The following is a 17,400-nucleotide window of genomic DNA, read 5'->3' on the forward strand; positions in this document are numbered from 1 at the left end:
TACCTAATGGCGCTTTTGCATTAGTACCGCCTTAACTCGGTTCTACCCGCCACGGCCCCGTTTTGCGCTTTTGCACTAGGGGCTGAGGCGGGCAGAGCCGCTCCAAGCCGATACCATTTCTGTAACCATTCTGGTGAGGTTCTATCTCAGGGCTGAGCAGGGACTATTTCTGACGTCACCACCCACCCACCACTGATTGGTCGGGGGCGGGGCCGTCAAACGTTTGAATCAGGAAGCGGGAGTCAGCGCGAGAGCGACCTGCGGCTCGCAGCGATTTTATTATACAGCGCAAACGTCTGTTTGGTGATCCAATTCTGAGGTGCAGATGTTCATAAACCTGGTGACTGACGAGAGAATTAAAAAAGGGATGTAGACGGGCTGTTTTTTTCTCAGCCGCTCGTGGCTCCAGCTGATTTCTCATCAGCGCCGACACAAACAAAGGGGTTGCGCAATCGAGTACGTCACAGCAGCTTCACCCCAACCTGCCCACTTCTCCCCTGGCTGTGGAAAAACACACAAGGATAAAACGGGTAGAGGGGGGACGAGCCGCGCGGAGCCGAGCCGGGCTAAGGCGGTACTAATGCAAAAGCGCCATAAGTGACAGTCCTTGCCATCCTCTACCAACCCCGGGAGGGCCCTGCACTGAGCTCAGGTCTCCTCCTTAACCTGAGGAGTGAGCAGGCCGCATCTTTTCACCAGACTGTGTGGGGTTTCTCCGGCCGAACCTAGCGCGTGGAAGGATCACGTTATTCCGGCCAGATCCTCCCCACCCCATCTGGCGCCCCGGTTGGCCAGAGGGGGCATGTATAGCCCAGGACTGTTGCATGTTTTTGTGAGGGTAGCTCACATTTGCTACCCAAGGGAACACGGGGAGAACATGCAAACTCCACACAGAAAGATCCTTTCACCAACCCCACCCAGGGTGTGGGCACTGAAGTCATGGGGGAACTAACACGCACTTTAGCGCCCACAGCGTCCCCGGCGGGAATCGAACCCAGGACCTTCTTGCTGTGAGACGGCTGCACTACCTGCCGTGCCCCCCACCTAATGGTTTTCTACCGTGCAGAGCTACAATTTTACTGTGTTTTACTCCCTAGCCCACTTCCTTTCCCCAAGTGGTCCTTGTCGCTTGCCAGTCCGTCATTGTAAATAAGAAGGGTTAAATAAAGGCCAATGACTGAATGAATATCAAATAAAGCGATAGAATTGTTTTTTTTTTTCTCTCTTTATCGTATAATGTTCAAAAAGTGTAATACAATTCATGTCATGGGTAGTGTATTTTGAAGGATCAAATACTCAACATCCCATATTATAAATTTTACATCGTGCAAGAAATGATGGGCGTGGCAATCAAACTTTGAAAATAATCGACTGTAAGCGTGTGCAGAACCACAAAGTAGCATTTCTCGGCAGGGAGCAAGGATCGGCAGAACAACGGGGCAACCCCGACCGCCAACGCAGGCAGGTGCACCCGCCCCTACGAAAGCGGCCCTCCAGGACCAAAGGAGCGCCCGCTACGCGGGCAGCGGGGGGGACGGGCCCGGAGAGAGGGAACCCCCCAACAAGGCGACACCCGCACGGGCCCGACAACATCCATCCATCCATCCATCCATCCATCCATCCATCCATCCATCCATCCATCCATCCATCCATCCATCCATCCATTTTCTATAATAGTAATAGTATAATAATAATTAAAGCTGCAAGCAGCGATGAACGGGCCCTCGCACCCGCGTGCACGTTCAAGCGTGCTGCAGTGGAAGCACTTGTATGACTTGCATGTAGATTCTTCAGGCCTGGACATTTAGCGGATGACACCACCCACGACTCTCTATATCAAACCATTCAAAAGTTATGGCAGAAAGTAGGAACTATCAGATATCGACCCATCAGATGAAGGGGCGGGGCTAATTTGCAGCAATTATGTTCAAGGACTCAAAACTGAGTCTGATAACACCACCCACGAGTCTTTATGTCAAACCATTCAAAGGTTATTGCAGAAAATCGGAACTATCACATATCGACCAATCAGAAGAAGGGGCGGGGCTAATTCATGCCAATGAAGGTCAAATACTCAAAACCGAGTTCGATGACACCACCCATGAGTCTTTATGTCAAACCATTCAAAAGTTATGGCAGAAAATAGGAAAATAGGAACTATCACATCATTGTTTGGTTTCGGCCATGGCGCCAAGAGACTTTTCTTTAAAGCAGCACTATGGAACTTTTCCACCTTAATATCATGTTTCCAGAGTCATTGTGATGGTACATCAACTTCCAACAGGTTTAATGAACCTCTGTCATGGTCTGAGGGGTCTGTATCACCTTCACTGGCACTATGTAACTTGGAGGTGCATGGTAGGAATCCTTCCACACTAAAGAACTACCCATTTTTACGGCTTTGACTGCTTTACGGCATACGTCACTTCCCCCTCCTTCCCGATTCGTAGTCGAGACGAAAATGGGCGGGGCGTGGAGCGCAGAGCGCCGCAGAAGCTGGTAACCCGTTGCTGCGTTGTGGCTGCAGCAGCTCCACACATAACAGACATGGGGAAAAGATCGCTAATGGTTTAACTTTTCACCGCTTTCCTGATTGGAGGCAGAACCACGGAGGCCAAGTATCTGAGATAATAAAGAGTCGTCGGCTTGGTTGGATCGCGGCTGTAACGACCAAACATAACCTTAACAGTATAGCACAAACAAACACTCACACAGACCGGGGTCGGATCATTCCCCACCTTTCCAGCTAAACGCAGTTGCTGGCCAGGTCTCTGCGGTGCGATTAACCCCAATCTTCAGAGGAAAAAATATTAACTCTATTTGTAGCTGCAGAGGAAAAAAATAATCTCACGAGGAAAACAAAAATATTGCTCACACCTCGGAGCCTCTTCAGTATAATATAGCAGTCAAAAAAAAGAAAAGAAAAGTAAGAGTAATACAAAACATGTACTGTATGTTGTACTATTATACTAATTTATTGAAACACATGGCGAGTCAAACATTTATCAAAGCAGCTGCCAAACAATCCTAAACAAGGTAGCCAAAGACGTCGGTTGTGCAGAACTGCGGCAGTAAGTCTTTACTAAAGAGTGGAGCTCCACTCTTTATTAGGGATTTCATATGGATCCAAACCGTTAATAATCATTATTTTCTCCATATACCGCTCCCTGGCTCCCTTGTTTAAGGTATCCCGGTAAATTCCAGTTCCTTTCCAGCAGTTTAACATCTTTTTTTTTGCGTTCCGTCTGTTCACTTGGTGAAACAGAAAAGTAGTTTTGAAAGTCCGTCCCGTCTTCATTCGCTATCAAAACAAATGCACGTGACCGGGACAGGAGTTTTCCGGCAGTACGCGCTGGTGCTCATGGGAAATGTAGTGTTCTTTCTGGTAAAGCACTACCGCTTTTGTCCAAAGGAGCCGCCAAACTCAACAAAAGCTGAAAGTTACATTGTGCTGCTTTAAGTTGCGACATGATACAGGTGTGTACCAATTTTCATGCATGTACGTCAAACCGTATTATGGGGCTTGAGGCACAAAGTTTTCTAGGGAGCGCTGTTGAGCCATTTTGCCACGCCCATTAATGCAAACCATTAAGATCAAATTTTTCGCCAGACCTGGCTTGCGTGCAAAATTTGGTGACTTTTGGGGAACTATCAAATATGGACCAATCAGATGAAGGGGGGGCGCGCTTTTTGGTGTCTAGTGTCGCCACGGTAACGCTTTTGAAAGAGAAAAGTAATGCGTGTCGTTGCAGGATTGAGACGAACATTTTGATGTATAACACACCCGGGTGTACGTTACGGTTCGGGCTCTGAGGCGGCTGAAGAAATGGCATACATTTCGCCAAAATGACACGATTAATTAAAAATGGCCGACTTCCTGTTCGGTTTCGGCCATGGCGCCAAGAGACTTTTCTTTAAGGTGCGACATGATACAGTAGTGTACCAATTTCCGTGCATGTACATCAAACCGTCACTTGTCACTTTTGGGGCACGTTTAGGGGGGCAAAAAGGCCCTCCTTTCGTCAGAAGGATAAAGAATAAAAATTCCTACAGATACAATAGGGCCTTCGCACTGTAAGTTCTCGGGCCCTAATAATAATAATCATAATCATAATCATCATCATCACCATCATCATCATCATCATCATCATTATTGATCAACAACCTTCTTAACACTTTTTCCTCTGAAAGAAATCTCTATTTCCTCCTCCCGTTCCAGTCCATGGTTCACTCCCACCCTGCGCCAACTCAAAACTAAAGGGCACCGGCTTGAACACCTTGCCAAGAAAAATTAGTATAATAACCATATTCTCTAACCAAGTTACACAGTTTTTCCATCAATACTGACAAGTAAACCAAGTAATCCAGAAAAGATGAGGAGAAAAAGATGAGCAAAAATGTAATTTCATACCTGGCCGGGAGTGTTGAGAAACTCAGAAGGACATGTTTGTAAACACAACACACTCATCCACTTAAAACCTTTGCTTGGAAGGTATGAGTGCACAACTCTGATACAGATCAAATAAACTAACTCTGGTCCACCTAAAAACGTAGGTCTTTGTCAGCTTCAGGTACCCCAAAAGTGGGAAGTGGACTACAACACAGGACATTGTGGAAAATGGAAATGGAGGCTGCAACCCCAGTGGAACCAAGTCTCTAACTGTATCAAGTCTACCAAACTATTAGGTGCAAAAACAACCTCAAGCCTAAAATGTAGCCATGACTCTTCTACTCAACTGTGGGCAAAAGACTTGCGACCCACACAAGTGAACGGAGGTTCGTGATTTGCATAATGAATCCAACGTCTTATTCCCTCAAAATTCTGACAATTCTGACAAAATTCTGTCACTCTATTAGAACTGAAGATGCTGTCTGAATGGAAAGTGATACATCTTCAAGAACAAAAAAAGGAAGTACAGTTTCCATGTTTCAAGACTTGGAGAGTAACCATGACCTGCGTGACCTGGAGACTACACCGGCAGATTAATACAAGATCGGAAACAGCAGGGACAGCTAGCTTAGTTAAAGCCAAAGATTTTACAACACCTGCTGGGTAGAAAGCTGGATTATCTACAGTAATCCGAACAGTAGCAACATGTTCATGGGATGAAATGACTCTGTAAAATAGTCTAGTAGGCTACACCTCTGTGTAATGGAAGCTTTGGGGTTTTGTTGCCATCAGACAGAAGCAGGCTAGCTGTCACCAGACTTTGTGCTAAGATAACTAGCTTTAGCTTCATGTTTCTAACATGGAAAAGTTGCCCTTTGTGATGCAAAATGCAATATTAGACAAAGAATAATACAAAACCACCACAATATAAGAAATAAAGTAATACTCAAAAAAACACAATAAAACATTTTATAAAAAGTTCCTAATTTTGAACCATAAAAAAGAAAATGTCTGTAGAGTTTGCTTGCAATAATCTTATATATTTTGGTTGCGCTACACGAAAAAGGTGAGCTTTAACTTGAATTTTGAATGGAGAAGAATGAAGGGGGAACATTAATAGCTTTTGCTGAAAATCTTGTCTGCATGATAAATCTGTTCGTTGACATTTTAAAAGCCACCTTTCAGTATCATCTTGAGTCTTGGCTGACGCACTTTGCTCCAGCTTTATCTGCTAAGTTTTGGTGGCTGAAAAGTAAAGACGGAGAGCGACTCATTTCTGAGCACACTGATAAATGGCAGTGAGTCATGCCCTGTAAGATGGACCTATCTTTATCAGCACAACAGACTTTCAGGGCCAAATGACCAGGACTAGATAAGGCAAAAAGCCACCTTTTCATCTACGACATGAAGAAGGTGTATTAATGCACACTGTGGACAAAAGGCGCTCCTGATCCAAGGTGATATATTCATGTGAAACTAGGGCTCCATGCAGTCGCGGTGGCCCAGACGGATTAGCCTGAGAGAGACTACGTGATGGTTGCTTAGTAACTACAAACATGCTCAAATGCTTTCCAAACATAAGAATTGCTACATTCTTACAATTAACATAAGTGCTTTTAATTGCCGGCTTATCTTACTTTGAATAACATACAGTACAAAGTTATATAAGACAAAAACATGACGCACAGTCACCGTAATCTTCCAACCCAAGGCTGCATGTTGCAGCAGTGGGTGAAGAGTGTGCACATGCATCCTGCCTAGATTGTTTGTTTGTATTCAGAGACTCTCTAATGTACAAATAGTGATTTGGGTTGGAGGCCTGCCACTCTTAGTGCTTCGCTGCATGCTCTGTTAGGTCTGTTTTTTCCTAATCTGGGTTGCCCTTGTATGACCCATGCTCCCATGCCAAGAACCAGGCTGTGTCTAATGAATGCTGGGTTACAGTCGTTTACTTTAGAAAAAAAATACATCTCTGTGAAGAAAACAAAAACACACTTCAGGGCTCAGGCTTCCAGATTTTCTGTCATATTTGACAAGCCAGGAGGGGGTTTTCACACATGACAAGGAGCATTTTTTTCTTTTTTTCATTGAAAAAAAAAAATCCAACTTAGATTTTATTAGCCTGCCCAGCCATTCACAGAGAGAATTCTCATGAAATGAGCCTTGTACCCCTCCCAATCACAGCCATTTCCAGCGGTACGTAACATACAGAGACAGTCATACCGGCCCGTCCAATGGCATCTGCAGAGTTTCATCTTCATCCTTGGTACTGCTTCCTGGGAATCAAAGTGAAATCCGGGCGTGGGGACAAATTCATTATATCAAATAGGAAAAGGACTATTATGGCTGGTCTGGCTAGGACTTCATAGAAAAAAAAGCAAATATAGTGCACTTGAACACAATAAAAATACTTTATACCCTTATCTTAGCAACTCTTTTATGTTTTTTTTTCTCAGTATAGCACAATAAATTTAATTACCTGGAGCACCGGGTACCACGGAACGGCTGTGGTCCTCCATTTCCTTTTCCATTTTTTTATAGATTTTCTATTGGTGTTAGACAGTGTAAACTACTGAATTAGCTACTGAATTACTGTGACTGACTGCTTCAGATGGAAATTAAACGCCACATTGTTAAAGTCACCGCACGAATGAGGAAGAAGGAACAAGTAATCAATCCTTTCATAAACAGAAGGAATTACTGTAATCTGACAGTTACATGCAATTGTGTGGGGATTTTTTTTTTTTTTTTTTACATTTAAATATTAACCATTTGGGTGCATTTCTTTTAAGATTTCAAAATAAAGGAATTTTGTAATTTTTGTCAACTTAAAATAAAAAGTACAGAGTCACGCAACTGATCACTTGACAGGTTTACTTTTATGCCTTTTTATAATAAGAATAATTCCTGTCAAACTGACTGACCCAACAAAGGATGATACGTAAGATGACACTTAAGACCAAAGCACTACTTGCACAACTGCCAGTGCAATCTAGGAAGAAAAAGCGAAGCCAAAAGAGCCAGCTCATCCTATCATCTGCTTAGTGTGTGTGTGTGTGTGTGTGTGTGTGTGTGTGTGTGTGTGTGTGTGTGTGTGTGTGTGTGTGTGTGTGTGTGTGTGTGTGTGTGTGTGTGTGTGTGTGTGTGTGTGTGTGTCTGTGTGTGTGTGTGTGTGTGTGTCTGTGTGTGTGTGTGACGACAGCAACGACGTAGCCCATGATTCCAAATACCTATGTCTGGGTGTTTGTATGCCGAGAGCCTTTTCTGGAGTTCCCATAGCCTTTAATGAGCATTGGCGATTTAGTATTTCCTGGGTAACCTCTTCAGCTCTTCGGTCAAACGAGGCTAAACCAAGGCTGATCTCTGAAGCTCTTATTATTCTAGGAAAATCAGATTCAGGCCAGGTAACCTGGACTGGCTTGGAGTCGTCCGGGAGCAGTTACACATCCCTTCGCTTCCTTTGGCCTGCATGTCAGCTTTAAAAAAAAAAGACACCAATAAGTTCAATCCAGATCACAGCAGCAATTAAACGGAGTGGCGTGGAAAAAAAAACACTCAGAAGTGTTTGAATGCTTTTTGCAGACATAACTTAGACGTAACAGATGGCATTCATGGTAAACACCTTTTTTTGGCGGTTTTAAAGACCGTTACAGATAAGTAAATCAGTGGTATAATATTACTTCTTATAAAACAGCTCTTGGAAAGCTATGAGCTCACTGTAGAACCATTCCATTTGGGTGGATGTGAGGGTAAGATTTAATACGACTCACCGATGCCTCATCACTTAGCTGGATTTTTCATGTCCGTCCAAAAGCAAAGCAGCATCTGAGTATCTTGCAAATCTGGAAAATGTTGAGTATTTTCTTTTCATCATATAGTCAGAATCTTCACATTGAAAATTGTGAAATGCATGCCAGATGTGCTTCAGCTCAGGCATAAATTATTGTGATACATCAGTTGTTTCTGTGCCAGAGTCTTGTAAGAAAACAATTACATTTAATGTTCAATGTGCAGATCTGACTTTTATTCAAGTACCCTTCTCTGAAATGTATCATCATACATTTTTATATATGTATATTGTTATATATTTCTTTTGTGTTGTTAAATGGTATTGATCACCCCGTATTTTATTATAAGGTTTATGAAGCTTTTTCATCAGCTCTTGCTTATTTTGATGGAGATGTTATGTAACCATCATTAAAATGTACATATTTTACCTCGTTTTTTTTTTTATTTTTAGTACGCTCGCCCGTGTATCTGCCTGATTTAAGGAAAAAAAAAACATCTGATAACCTTTTGTTGGCACCTGGCATCGATCTCTACTACTTTGTTCACAAAACAACCCCACATCTCCCTAACAGATGTTAGTACAAAAGCAGTTGAGATGTCAGAGGTGCACATGTGGTTTGTTACGACCATTATTCAACAGGTTGTCAGCTATTCTATTTACGGTTCTACCGAGAGAGTCCTCCAGTGTGACAGCTGTTAAGCTCTTCCAGGTGTCTCTGGTCAGGTTTGACATCTGTAATGTGCTAGCAGGTGTATTTCACAGCAAAGTGTATTAGAGGACAATCTCAACTTATTTTTTCCTTGGATTTGTCCAAACTATGTAATACTAATAACATATAAGATAAAAGTAAATTCCTTAAACAAAATAATTAAATATTGTTCTGGGCTACTGTACATTGCTTAAACTAGACATAAATAAGAAGCAGTAAGGGATGGTGAACTAATCTGAAACTGACTTTTAAAGGTATTGTGACATGAAAAACACATTTTTCTTGATTTTTTGTGTTTTGTTGGGTGTCTTGACATCAATTACACCCAAAAAACAACGAACTTTTAACATTCAGTGTATTGTGTGCTTTCTGGGATTTTCCGCATAACTATGCAAAAACGGCTCATCTGGTTTGGTGGCGGATTGTTACGTAACGATCCGCTAAATCACCGCCCCCTCCACCCAGCTCCCTGCCTCCTCTCCTCTCCAGCGCACCATAAAGGCTGATTTATGGTTCCGCGTTACACCGACGCAGAGCCTACGGCGTAGGGTTACGCGGCGACGCGCACCGTACGCTGAACCCCACGGCGTAGGCTCTGCGTCGATTTAACGCGGAACCATAAATCAGGCTTAACACGGAGCTGTTTAGAGCCTCTTTTGTTCTGATCACCGGAGGACAACTGCTAAAAAGACCCGCGGCCACTGACTGGACTTAAGATAAGAGGACACTGCTGCTTGCATGCCTTTATTTTTATGATTGTTTGCTGTGGTTCGCCCTGCTGCTTTTCCGTGCATGCTTCGCCTGTCGCTCCCGGCTTAACTCTCCGACGCCGCTGTGAGCGTATGGCTGGGTTGGAGGAGGTTTGGAGGAGGAGCGGGGCAATGATTGACAGGAAAGGGGGAAAAGGAAGCGTTTTTCACGGCGCAAAAAAAAACACTCTCATAAAAAGCCAGGAATGGAGTACTACAGTGAAGTTTTTCTTGTTACACTCTTTTAGACACATTTGAGGGATGTTGGCCAAGACTTTTAATAGTGTTAAAAGCATGTTAAAAATGATGTCACAATACCTTTAAGCCTTCCCAGAGGACAAAGACTGGTTGGTCCAAACATGGCCCGCATCTGGAGGTTTGTTCGGCCCACATTTAGTCTTGACTGACGGTGTTGACTCAGGGAGACTGTGGGTGACTGAAGTCAGCCACATATCCACTAGACATGGACCAAATCTTCTTGTTTTCATTGGGCATTTGAGCGGTGTCTGGCCCTCACAACACTTGCCCTAACCCAAAACAAAACTGCCTTTTATATATGGGCCATATGTGCCCAAACAAAACATGTTACCCAGGTGAGGTCTGGGCGATGACCTTTTGGACCACTTTCCGTCTAATTCTTCACAATGCTGTAGCTGTATCTAAAATTTCAAAAGAAAGTTCAGATTAGGCCCAGATGTATCAGGGTTGTGGGTAAGATAAGCAGAAAAGGACGAGCAGATCTCTTTACGGCCCTGCAGGTTGATACTGTAGTACTGATCCGAGTCCATCCAGAAAATGTTTCCATCCAATTAGTCAACCAAGTTAAAATCTTCTTTATTAGGTCACCTTTATAGAAAAATGTGAATCTGACTTGTTTACATTATGGGATTAGGATCAAATTAACTCACCTATGCAGTGTCATATGAGATATTCTTTGTGTGACTGCAATGAACAACTATGATTGCTAAAGGTTTGAGGCACTCGAGGCAAATCTGTTAGCCAGGGCCACACGTTGGAGAAAAACGGACAGGTCTTCACTCATTTCTTTTAATTGGGCTTGGAAGGACTATTTGTTTCTGTAAGTGAGTATTGTTCATGATTATACTCTAGATATCTGGATGAGGAGTACCTGGAGACACACTTGGAAATGTTCATATCCAGTAGGAAAGCAGTGTGTTGGTGTGTGAAAGCGGTTAGTATTTGAAGCAATGCATTCACCCACATATCCTTTACCACTGAAGCAGTAAAGAGAACATTGTACCCTCTACTCAGAAGGACATGACCTCTCTGCTAAGCACACAAACACACTTCTACAGAGCTTGTGCAGAAATCCTTGTCATAAATTGTCATCCCTTCAGCATCTTTTGAATTAGAAGTTAGTGGTATTCAAATGTGCATTTCAATGATGATGTTGTGAGCTGGACTTAAGTAAGCACCGGACTACTTATTCGGCAGTTGCTGCTTACACAAAGCTCAGCATGCAGAGACATCTCCCAGGTAAGAAGAGATACACTTTCTACCTCTTTTGCCTCTACCTGGGTGTCATAAGAGAAGACTGACAAGAAGATGACCATGTATTCAACATAGCACTAGTGGAGTTAAAAAACACGCAACTTCCTGTGGTCATGGTCACCATAAGCACAGGGACTTTAGCCACGCAGACATAAACGCACCAGTCGGCATAGAAATCATCTCCAGTTCACAAAAGTGCTTTCATCATGATTAATGTTCATTTATTTTGAACAGAAATGGACATCTGAGTTCAATAGGAAGCTTTAGAAAAAGCTGCATTACAGCATTTGTCTTATGTGAGCCATTTGTAGATCATGATGAGAATTATGGTCTGGAGTCTGGACTGTTTTACCCAGCAAAAAGGTTGCATTTTTCCTTTGATCTATAAAAAAAGGCCTCAGCTGGAATATGATACGGTAGCAGGTCTTATGTCGAAAGCAGCTGCTGGTGGGGAAAACAACGTCAGTGAATCGTCAGTTGCATCTGCCCGTGCAGCTGCCGTTAACAAGAAAGCAAAGGAGATGATTCACCAGCTTGCGGTACTGAGACAGTTTCTCTTGAGACTGCAAACGCCGGACGGCACACTGTGTGCTATGATTTTGATTTTTATTATTTCCCAACAGTAGGAAACATGCTTAACCGTAACACTGTATATCGAATCACAGAAACAGGCGACATCTAGCTACTTGGAGTCAGGTTTACCACCTACAGAGATTAGATATATGACGTTGTTTTAAAGCATTATTAAAAGATAACGTTTGCTCCTCAGAAATGTGGTTTGTTTGAAACATCTGGGTGTTCACTGGTCAGCTGCATTACAAATTCTCCCTGGGATTTAGTATCCAGCAGAGATTAAACCAAGAGCACAATATGCAATACTGGCAGAAGTCGAGGAAGTTGGGTTGACAGGAAAACACCTACAGATATATATCTCTAAAAACTAGAAAACCCTGCTGCATCTGTTCCTTGTTAGATGAAAGTGTTAAGAAGTAAAAAGGAAGGGAAACTGAAATTAAATCATTTTGAAAGACTGAAAGAGAGTTGTGTTGAAGTCAACATGGACCACATCACTTAGTGCAGGTCTGTGTGATGTGAAGCACGGTGCAAGGAGTATCACAGTATTAAAAGGGAACTGCGTTTTTGTCTTCTTTAAAGCTACAGACATAAAGAGTGTCCATAAAAAACCCACCACACAAATTCTAAAGACAACTCTTTCAACAATTGATACTCAGAGATGTCTGACAAGGAAGAATGTGAGGGTGGTACCGGTAAGTTAATTTACCCCCAGGGACCCAGTGGCACTGGAGGAAGGGGTCAGGCTTTGGTTTTAAGAGCAAAACATTTTCCTCCTGTACTTACACCTCCAGGTTTTTCTACCTTTTGTTCAGATAGTTCACCTCATCAGGTAAAAGCCCAATGACTGATGGAGGCTCTGGCTGGGGAAGCAGCTGCCATGAGGTTTTAATGTTTTTACTTTTTCAGGTTACACTCTGAGTAATTATTGTCTTCAATATACAATACATTAAAATTGTAAATCATTTCAGCCTTTAATTGCGAGATAAACAGAGATCAGATCCTGACTGTAGTTTTCTTAATTGATATATTGTCACTAGATGGGGAAAAATGCAATATTCTCATGCATCTAAAGGAACTTTAAAACTCTTATTTGGAGGTAATACAAAAGTAATCCAGACAGAAATTGCACCCCCTTTGGCTCTTTTCCAGCCGCCTTCTTGGACATTTAGACCTTAATGCAACACAATCTCAGAACATGTTGAATATGTTGATAATAGTAATGATGTAGTAACAGGAGACAGCAACACTTCACTTAGTCAGGCTTTACGGTTCTTTTAAACATACATGTCTTATTTGTAAGCATAATTTAAATTGAAAATATTTGTGTTTTTTAGCTTTTTTTGCAATTTGCTTTTGTAAAGTGTATATGATGCCTCATATAAGTCCAAGAATAATTTGTGTGTAAAAGGACAGTAGTGCCTCTTTCTGCAGGATTGTAGAGAAAACATCCCCATGTTTTCTCCTTCTCTATCTCTCCTTCTCTCAGAAGCTGCTCTCCTCGCATGTTTATATAAATCCCTTAGATTCTCACCCTCTGCGTGTGAATTTTAGCCTTTAGACAAAAGCAAGAAGCAAACTTACTTCTGGAGTTGACAGCACAACCTCCAATGTCTCTCTTCTCTTTGGTGAAATCATTTGGGATAATATAAATGCTGTGAAAAGATCTGTGTGTTTCTGTTTGTTGGGACTGGCTGATGCAAAAAATGGTGGGTGTTGGTCTACTTGGGGGTAGAGAGCCAGATGAAGAAGCAGGGGGGGGGGGTTCAAGGAGAGTGGGGAAGTGTGGATGGCTGGACACAAACTGGCTGTATGTCAGAAAAAATATTGATTTAATTTCTTTGTGAACATGATGAACATCACTTTTATTTGTCTAATATAATTCAACTTGTCAACGAAAATGTAATTGAGATGAATTGGGTAGAAAATAAATTTGGGATTGCACCTCCTGAAATTATGTCGAATTTGCTCAGCTCAACCCAATAGGAGTAATAATGAATGAATTAAGTTTATTCAGTCATTGCAACACAAAACAACACCAAAAAAACATTGTACACAGCATTAACTTTTCATACAAAACCAAAAAACTGTGTTGAACAATAACTGAAAAGGCATAGGCTGAAGCAAAATGCTTATAAAAGCCTATCCTATAGTACCAACTTTCTATTTTTGGCTACCGACCTCCAGAAAACCAAAAAGAGAATAGAAAAGCAAAGAAACAACAAAAGGCAAAGAAACAATAGAAAAGCAAAGAAACATTTACAGATGGTCAATTGCACTTATAAGCTTCAAAAATAGCTTTACAAACCATTTTCTTAAATACAACAAAAGAATGACATGTTTTTAAATTTATGTTGGCATCATTCCAGAATTTAACTCCAGTGATGGAGACACATCTCCTTTTCATACCTTTTTTAGCTATTTGTACTGTGAAATTACAGACACCTCTAAGATTGTAACGAGTCTCCTGAATTGAAAAGAACCTCTGTATTGGGTCAGGGAGCATTTTTGATTTTGCTTTAAACATAATTTGCAGGATTTTAAAATAAAACAAATCATAAAATTTCATAACATGAGAATTTAGAAAAAGTGGATCTGTGTGAGCGTAGTAATCAGCCTTATTGATGATACGTATAATGTATAACAGGGATATTCAATTGGCAGCCCGCGGGCCACATGCGGCCCGCCAGGAACTTTTATGTGGCCCCTGGTCATATTTCAAAAAAGGGGGTGTTTGATTAAAAAATTTTTTTTTTTTTTGTGTCATAAGGAGCTTATGGTTAATATTTTGGTTGCTTATTTATAACATCAAACTGGCTACTATGGACTGAAATGCTTGTGCTCAATGCTTAATATAATATTCAAATAAGGAAATCTTGGTGGAAAGTGGTGCTTTGTCATTATAGCGTGTTTTATTAAAAGTAGGTCAATATCAATTTCATTAAGTTTGCACAATGCATGGTTTTAAATTGAACTTGCATTTAAAATAATATTTCTTTATCTGAATATTATATTTAACATTCACAATTACTAAATCTGGAGACAATTAATACATAATTCATATGTAAACTACATATATTCAAATGTATAATACAAATGTATTATATATACATAAGTCTTTGTCTTAGAGTGCAAAATACATTTTGAAAACCCCTAAATTTTCAAATTATGCGGCCCTCTCCATACAGTCCTTTTGCAGATGTGGCCCCCGGCCGAATCTAGTTGAATACCCCTGATGTATAACGTATAATGGATCATAATTAAAATGTTGATACATAAAGGGTGCAGAATTCAGTCAGTAGTGGATGCCTGTCACTGTCAAATGTGATGGTGCCAGTTTTCGCTGCTCGCCGAATGACTCATCCAGACTGTGTGGGATGTGCGGGAGTCAGGCGCCGCCTAGCGGCCGCGGCGCGCACTGCGCCCATCACAAGGAGATCCGAGTTCACAGAATGAAGTGAAGTCAGATGTTTCCACGAATCTCCAAAACCAGCGGTGCGGTCAAATGAAATGCCTCAAGACTCTGGGTGGAGGGGCCGGGGAAAAGAAGAGACAATGAATACGCAGCGCACACTCAACGAGAAGCTGATGCCTACATGAAATGTGATGTTTTATCCGCACATCTGGGCTGGAGACGCTCACACTCCGGTTGTTATGGGCACGTCCTTCCCAGAGCTGCGTCTCTGGATCACTGAAGCCCCGAGTTGACGGGAGGTAATCCCCACCATGTGAGTGGGCGGTGCGGGTACCGGAGGCGTGCTGGGCTTTTTTTTTTTTCTTCTTTCTTTCTTTCTTCTTTTTTTTTTTTTTTATTCAAATGCTCCTGTACCTATAAAAAGAGTGCCTGTCTGCGTCAGATAGTTTTCTCCAATGGCTAAAGGTGACTAAAATATTAGTTGTGTCAGTCTCGTCCTATCGGCTATAGGGGATAGGAGATGATGGACGACTCCGGCGGTCTCCAAATGGCTCGGGCGCTGAAGCACGCAGCGCTGTGCCTGATGCTGCTGCCCCGGTTCCTGCTGGCCGCCGTCATGATGTGGCTCCTGGATTTCTTGTGCATCAGGAGAAAAGTGCTGCTGAAAATGGGCGAGAGGCAGGACGGCCCGGACGACCCGCCGGTGTGCGTCTCGGACTCCAACAAGATGTGCACCCTGGAGTCCCTGCGGGCCGTGTGGCACGGCCAGAAACTGGACTTTCTCAAATCGGCGCACGTCGGGCGCGCTGCGCCCAACACCGAGGTGGTGCTGCTGCAGGAGCGGCGGCGCGTCCGACTGCTGGACTGCACGAAAGGGAAGAGACCGCTCATCCTCAACTTTGGCAGCTGCTCCTGACCGCCGTTCATGACGCGCCTGGCCGCGTTTCAGCGCGTCGTGAGCCAGTACGCGGACATTGCGGACTTTGTGGTGGTGTACATCGAGGAGGCGCACCCCTCGGACGGCTGGGTGAGCTCCGACGCGCCGTACCAGATCCCCAAGCACCGCTGCCTGGAGGACAGACTCCGAGCCGCGCGGCTGATGCTCTCCGAGGTGCCCGGGAGCAACGTGGTGGTGGATAACATGGACAACTCCTCCAACGCCGCGTACGGAGCCTACTTTGAGAGACTTTACGTGGTGAGGGATGAGAGGGTGGTGTACCAGGGGGCCAGGGGCCCGGAGGGATACCGGATATCCGAGCTTAAAGTCTGGCTGGAGCAATACAGGAGCGAGCTGATGGAGAATCCCCAAACTGCGGTCGTCCATGTGTAGCTGAACGATGCTGAACTTGCCTGCTGCTCATGCCCATTTCCACATAAGTGTCCAACCCACAGTGCAAAACATCCAATATGCTCAGTACTCGACTTGTAAAAAAAAAAAAAAAATCAGGGGGGATGGTGGATTTTATCATATTGGGACAGATAATTTGTGCTGATTAAAGTAAAAAAGTAAAAAAAGAGTAAAAAAAATCTTATTACACTTAAAACAAGACTCGTCACTGGAAAAAACAACAATCTTCACCTGTTTCAAGTAGATTTTCACTTGAAATAAGTAGAAAAATCTGCCAATGGAACAAGATTTTTTTGCTTGTAATGCAAAGATAAATCTTGTCCCACTGGCAGATTTTTCTACTTATTTAAAGTGAAAATGTACTTGAAACAAGTGAAAATTGTCAAAAAGGTTATTTTTCTGGTGATGACTCTAAATGTTGAAATAGCAGTAAAACCACATTCATTGATGAAATGACATAATGAATGGAAAGGGGAGGTGGCAGTTTTACAGGGGGGATGATTTTGACCGTTTTTATTTCAGGGGGAGGATGCCATCCCCCCTCATCCCCCCTCAACTCCAGTACTGAATATGCTGCTATCACACGCTCACAACACGGCACATTATTGTCTCGCATAAAAAAATATCCAGGACTCTTTGGCAGATAGGGTACATTTATGTTGAAGCCGAGGAGGCTCTTATTGTGTGCTTGTCATGACTGATTGCGCATAGCGATTTTTCTCTGTTTTGTATGGAAAAGTCTTGAATCAGTTGAAAACAGTTGGTGATCACTATATTTTTCTACAATGCATGTGTGTGTGCGTGTGCGTGTGTGTGTGCAGGGGCGTCAATTGGGTATGGCAAGGTATGGCAGCCGCCACACCTTGGCTTCGTTTGTTTTTTTAACACATTTATGGAATTACTCTGTCTATTTG

The 17,400-nt window shown here is 42.8% G+C and overlaps 1 protein-coding gene across 1 annotated transcript; it reads left to right on the top strand.

The window, feature by feature from the left end:
• Window positions 1-15,384: 15,384 nt before the first annotated feature.
• Window positions 15,385-16,700, top strand: LOC133464651 (thyroxine 5-deiodinase-like). The gene has a single exon (XM_061746758.1). The coding sequence runs from the start codon at window positions 15,659-15,661 to the stop codon at window positions 16,466-16,468; it is 810 nt and encodes a 269-aa protein (XP_061602742.1). The 5' UTR covers window positions 15,385-15,658; the 3' UTR covers window positions 16,469-16,700.
• Window positions 16,701-17,400: the final 700 nt, after the last annotated feature.

The sequence above is a fragment of the Cololabis saira genome, chromosome 18, assembly GCF_033807715.1.
Source record: "Cololabis saira isolate AMF1-May2022 chromosome 18, fColSai1.1, whole genome shotgun sequence".
NCBI lineage: Eukaryota > Metazoa > Chordata > Actinopteri > Beloniformes > Belonidae > Cololabis > Cololabis saira.